General features: G+C 51.9%; 1 protein-coding gene across 1 annotated transcript in view; it reads left to right on the forward strand.

The window, feature by feature from the left end:
- Positions 1-6,143, forward strand: part of SUGP1 (SURP and G-patch domain containing 1) — a gene marked incomplete at its 5' end in the record, with an annotated part of 18,469 nt that overhangs the window by 3,293 nt on the left and 9,033 nt on the right. Inside the window, 4 exons of the mRNA XM_027704819.1 lie at positions 640-743; positions 2,776-2,887; positions 5,010-5,226; positions 5,359-5,533. Of these exons, the coding sequence (XP_027560620.1) occupies positions 640-743; positions 2,776-2,887; positions 5,010-5,226; positions 5,359-5,533 (608 nt within the window). The remainder of the gene's footprint in view (positions 1-639; positions 744-2,775; positions 2,888-5,009; positions 5,227-5,358; positions 5,534-6,143) is intronic.

Genomic DNA, 6,143 nt, shown 5'->3' on the forward strand with positions numbered 1-6,143 from the left:
CCCCTCCAGGGATGGATGATCCTTCAGATCCCTTCCATCCCAAACCATTCTGGGATCTTTTTTAAACCTCCGACAGAGTGAGTGACACCAGGAGTGAGTCCCCCCTCCAGGGATCCTTCAGATCCCTTCCATCCAAAACCATTCTGGGATTCTGGGATCTTTTTGAATCCTCTGACAGGGTAAGTGACACCAGGGGTGAGTCCCCCTCCCAGGGATGGATGATCCTTCAGATCCCTTCCATCCCAAACCATTCCAGGATTCCCTGGCGGATTTAAGCTTTGTTAGGAGTCCTTGTTTTCTGGCTGAGCCAGAAGGTGCCCCCGTGGTGGTGCTGAGGAGGGAGCAGAGCTCCTGTGCCACTTCCAGCACGTGGGAATGCTGGATTGGATCCCGGGAGTGGTGGGCAGAGGGTTCCCTCCCGTGTTAGCACAGATTGTTCCTTATTTCCCTTCAAGTGAATCTGGATGCAAGTCCTTGGATCAGAGCTCTGTGTGCCCACAAAGGCTAAATCCACCTTTTAAGGGCATTCTGAGTGATTTCTCTGTTTTTCCTTTGGGATTTGAGCTGTTTCTTTATCAATATTCAGGAATTGCTGATCCAGGGGGGGTTTTTTTAGCTGTTTTTTTTCTCCATCTCCAGGTTTTTGCACGATAAGAACAGCAGAGAATTCCTTTACTACAGGAAGAAAGTGGCTGAGATAAGAAAAGAGACTCAAAGTTCTCAGGCATCCTCTTCCCAGAAAGGTAATTCCCACTGGGAAGGGGGAGATGAACTGCACTGGGTGGATTTTGCTGCCTTGTGACCGTGTCAGGTCCGTCCTGGGAGCACTTGGGGGTGGATATTTGGCTGTTAATTTGCTGCCTGGAAATCCTATTTTAACGTGGGAGGAGATGGTGACAGAACCACCACGAGGGGAGTCCATTTTTAGGGCCCAAAAATGTTTTTTTCCCAAGCCCACAGCGAGATATTCCACGCTCCAAAAGGGCTTTTGGGAAGAGATTTTTTCCTTGCACTTCTCCAAACTCCTTGAACTGAACTAAAATAATTCTCCCATGGGTGTTTTTCAGCCCTGAAAATACATTTAGGAAAAAGGTGGGTTGTTTTTTTTTCCCCCCAGTTATTTGATTTGTTCCAAATGGAAATGATTTGGTTGGTTTTTGACCAAAATCCCCCTTTCTGCTGCTCTTTCCTTCTCTGAAACTTGGATTTTTCCCACTTGGGACGTAAATCCTTGCAAGGAAGGGAATGTTTCCAGGTGGGAAAACAGCAGGATTGGGTGATGTCTGCAGCAGATGTCACAGGAGGCTGTCATGGATCATTAAATTATTCCCTGGCTCCTTATAAACATTGGATTTATCCTGGAAATCTCCATGGCCGGAGCCTTCTCTGTGCCTTGGGAAGAGCTGCCTCTTCCAGGGGAGGATTCCATGGGGAATTCCCTCTGCCTTCCCCTAAAGTAGCCTCCAGGTGTGGAGGGACAGGTGGGATCGTTGGGAATATGGGGCTGGCCACTTTTCCAAAGGTTTTCCTGCTGCTCCTGGGCACTTCAGTGGGAAAAATCCTGAACTGGGGATCATCCTGAGGGGTGTAACTTTATGGAAAAGTGCCTGGCACAGGATAAAATGGAAACCAGGGATAATCCTGAGGGGTGTAATCTTATGGAAAAGTGCCTGGCACGGGGAAAAAATGCAAAATCTTTAACTGGGGATAATCCTGAGCGTTTTAATCCTATGGAAAAGTGCCTGGCACAGGGAAAAATGGAAACCAGGGATAATCCTGAGTGTTGTAAACCTATGGAAAAGTGCCTGGCAAAGGGAAAACGCAAACCAGGGATAATCCTGAGTGTTGTAAACCTATGGAAAAGTGTTTGGCATAGGGAAAAATGCGAAATTTTTATCTAGGGATAATGCTGAGGGGTGTAACTGTATGGAAAAGTGCCTGGCACGGGGAAAAATGGAAACCAGGGATAATTCTGAGGGGTGTAACCCCATGGAAAAGTGCCTGGCATGGGGAAAAATGCAAAATTTTTATCTGGGGATAATGTTGAGGGGTGTAACCATGTGGAAAAGTGCCTGGCATGGGGAAAAGTGGAAACCAGGGATAGTTCTGAGGGTGTAACCCTATGAAAAGTGCCTGGCACAGAGAAGAAATGAAAGGTGTTTAAGCAGGGATAATTCTGGGTGCTGTAACCCCATGGAAAAGTGCCTGGCAAAGGGAAAAATGCAAACCAGGGATAATCCTGAGGGGTGTAACCCTATGGAAAAGTGCCTGGCACGGGGAAAAATGGACACTAGGGATAAATCTGAGGGGTGTAACCCTATGGAGAAGCGCCTGGCACAGGGAAAATGGAAACCAGGGATGATTTTGAGGGGTGTAACCCCATGGAAATGTGCCTGGCACGGGATAAAATGGAAACCAGGGATAATCCTGAGGGGTGTAACTCTATGGAAAAGTGCCTGGCACAGGGAAAAATGGACACTAGGGATAATCCTGAGGGGTGTAACCCCATGGAAAAGTGCCTGGCAAGGGGAAAACTGGCCTCCCATCAGGGAGAACCCAGTGCCCACCCTGGAAGGTGGCCTGGGTGCCCCCTGCCCCCTGTTTGTGCTGTTTGTTGCTGTGAAACTTGTTTCTTGCGCTGCCGTTTCCTCCCGATATTAAACTGCCACTTTTGCCCTTATTCTGCTCTTGGGGTCCTTAGAACCAGGTAGGCTTTGACTGTTGCTTGTTGAGTTGGGCCCAGTACTCACGGCCTGCTTAAAGTTTCACCCCCAGACGACGAAGAGACGAGGAATTCGGCGGAAAAGCTGGCCAAGTTTGTGGCAGCCGGGGGGCCCGAGGCGGAGGCAATTGCCCTGCAGAACAACAGAGAGAACCCTGCTTTCAGGTACACCAAAACCCTGCTTTTTTTATCCCCCTCTGTGGGTTTTGGAAAGGGGGGGACAACAGGCAGAGTCACAGTGGCTCTGAGGTCAAGGGGGTGGTCGCGGCTTGTGCTTTAATTTTTGAAGCGGTGCTTTAATTTTTAAAGCAATGCCTTAATTTTTGAAGTGGTGCTTTATGCCCCCTGGAAATCATATTTTAGTGTGGGAGGAGATGGTGACAGAACCACCACGAGGGAATCCATTTTTGGGGCCCAAAAACTGGTTGTTTCCCAAGCCCACAGTGAGATATTCCACGCTCCAAAGGGCTTTTTGGAGGAGATTTTTTTCCTTGCACTTCTCCAAACCCCTTGAACTGAACTAAAATAATTCTCCCATGGGTGTTTTTCAGCCCTGAAAATACATTTAGGAAAATGGTAGGGTTTTTTTTTTTCCCCCAGTTATTTGATTTGTTCCAAATGGAAATGATTTGGTTGGTTTTTGACCAAAATCCCCCTTTCTGCTGCTCTTTCCTTCTCTGAAACTTGGATTTTTCCCGCTTGGGACGTAAATCCTTGCAAGGAAGGGAATTTTTGCAGGTGGGAAAAACAGCAGGATTGGGTGATGTCTGCAGCAGATGTCACAGGAGGCTGTCATGGATCATTAAATTATTCCCTGGCTCCTTATAAACATTGGATTTATCCTGGAAATCTCCATGGCCGGAGCCTTGGGAAGAGCCGCTGGAACCTTCACACTGTTCCCCAGAACAGTTGTGGCTCCATCCACAACCCTTAATTAATGAATTAATTCATTAATTCACCTCCTGCCTTGCTCCTTCCAGCGCCCTCACCAAGTGCAGGTAGAATTCCATCCCCCTTTAGTGGGAAAAGCCTTTAAATCCCCCCTTTGGAATGTCCTTTCCAGCCTTCCAGGTGAGGGTTGTTCCCTCCGGCGCTCGCTGGCAGCTGCTTGATGCCTCCCCTTGGTCCCATCCACGTCTGGTTTTGTGCTCTCCCAGACACTTTGGAGCATTCCCTGGCAGGGAATGCTGATTGCTGATGTTTTGGCATTTTATTGGCTTCCTCCTTGGCCCTCTGGAATCCTCCCCTGGTGCTGGGAATTGCCCTGGACAAATGTGCTGCCTCAGTATTGACTCCAAAACAACCTCTGTGGTCTCAGCTGAGCAGGGTCAGGTTAAACACCCCCCTCCTCTGATGGGTTTTCCACGGGGAAGGGCCCCATCCTGCCCTCTGGAGCAGTCCTGGATGGTGGTGTTCAAACAGAGGGGTGAGAAACCACATTTAGGGAATTTTGCAGCCCCTCAGAGAGCTGGTTTTTGTTGCCTCTGTGCACATTGTACGGCCACAGGTGGGAAGGGTCTGTCATCCCTCGTGTTTTCCTTGCACAGGAGGATCCCACTGTTAAACCCATCGAGTGTTAAACTGATCCCACCAAAAGGGAGGATTTTAGGGGAGTTGGGAACAGTCAGGTTTCCCCTGTGGAGGATTTGGGGCGAGCCCAAAAACCCCCAACATGTTTGTAACAAACGTGTTGATTCTCTTCCCTCGCCCTGGATGCTGGATTGAGGATTCTTCTTCCTGCTCTTCCCACAGACCCCCAGGAGTTCTGTTTTCCCCAAAAAAGCTCGGAGATGGACCTATTTCTGGCAGGGCTGGCAAATAAATCCGTGCTTTTTTGTGGATGAGGGAACAGAGGGAGCAGTTGTGGTGTAATTAAGCAGGCTGGTAATGGCAGCACTTCCAGCTTTTAACAGGGGGCTTGGGAGCAGTTTCCTTAGGCAGGGATTGGACTTTCCCACCTGTAAAATGTTTGTGAACTGAAACCCAACACTCTGGAAAACCTGGCAGCTTTTCCAAGCAGGTGGATTCTGAGGGAGGACTTTGCCTTCCCACAAACGGGACCCAAAACCTTTGCAGAACCCTGGGTTTGTTTGGCACGAAAAATAGGGAACCAACCCGCAGGATATGTGGGATCAGGAGGTGGGAAAAGCCCTGCACTGGCCGCGGGTGCACACGGGGAGGTGCTGGAGAGCCGGGAATTGTGTGGGAAGTGCTGGAGCCCGGCCCCGTGTGTGGCTGCCACGGCTCAACTCTTGTTTCTTTTGGGGTTTTGTGGTTTTTTTTTTAGGTTTTTGTATGAGCCAAACAGCAAAGGCTACAAGTATTACAGGCAGAAGCTGGAGGAGTTCCGGAAGGCCAAGGCCAGCCCTGGCTGTGCCCCTTTCCCTGGAGAGCCCAGCCTGAAGAGGAAAACCAGCCCCGAGGCCTCGCCCTCCCCTCTGTGCTTCCCCTCCCTGCCCCTGCCCCTTCCCTCCCCGCTGCCTCTGCCCCTTCCCCTGCCCGTGCCCTCCCCTCTGCCCCTTCCCCTGCCCGTCCCCTCCCCTCTGCCCGTGCCCTTGGCAGTGCCCCCAACCCTCCCCGTGCCCTCCTCCTCCTCCCCCTCGCCGTCCTCCTCCTCCACGACCCCCCCTGAGCAGACAGCCCCAAACCCAGCCCCAAACCCGGCCCCAAACCCAACCCCAGGCACCCCCACGGCCGCTCCGGGCACCACCAAGAAGAAGAGGAAGAGCCGGTGGGGGCCCGAGGAGGACAAGGTGGAGCTGCCCCTGCCACAGCTGGTGCAGCAGCTGGACTCTCCCTCCCCTCTCTCAGGTCAGTGGGGCCGGGGGATGCTCCTGAATTTGCCCCCATTGTCCCTCTGCCCGAGCTCTGGGTGTGGGGGGAGTTCTCTCCTTGGTTGCCAGCTCTTCCCTGGGGGGGATCCCAGATAACCCTCCTCACCTCCCCGGCACCAGGGATTGGATCCCGTCGTTCCCCTGCTGTCTGGAAATCCTGCTGTGCTCTCACAGCCACTGCTTGGGGCTGTTCCACTCCCAGGAACCAGCTGTGGGAGCTCATTCCCTGTGCTGGGAGGGATGGAATCCCTGGAAGCACTTCCACCCCTCGCTGCTGGCTGGGAATGGCTGTTCCCTGGGAATGGCTGTTCCCTGGGATGGAATCCCTGGGATGGAATCCCTGGGCAGCACTTCCACCCCTCGCTGTTCCCTGGGAATGGAATCCCTGGGATGGAATCCCTGGGCAGCACTTCCACCCCTCACTATTCCCTGGGAATGGCTGTTCCCTGGGATGGAATTTCTGGGCAGCACTTCCACCCCTCACTGGTGACTGGGAATGGAATCCCTGGGAATGGAATTCCTGGGATGGAATCCCTGGGCAGCACTTCCACCCCTTGCTGCTGGCTGGGAATGGCTGTTCCCTGGGA

This window comes from Neopelma chrysocephalum, unplaced genomic scaffold (genome assembly GCF_003984885.1).
Source record: "Neopelma chrysocephalum unplaced genomic scaffold, ASM398488v2 Primary Assembly neopelma1_289, whole genome shotgun sequence".
Classification (NCBI taxonomy): domain Eukaryota; kingdom Metazoa; phylum Chordata; class Aves; order Passeriformes; family Pipridae; genus Neopelma; species Neopelma chrysocephalum.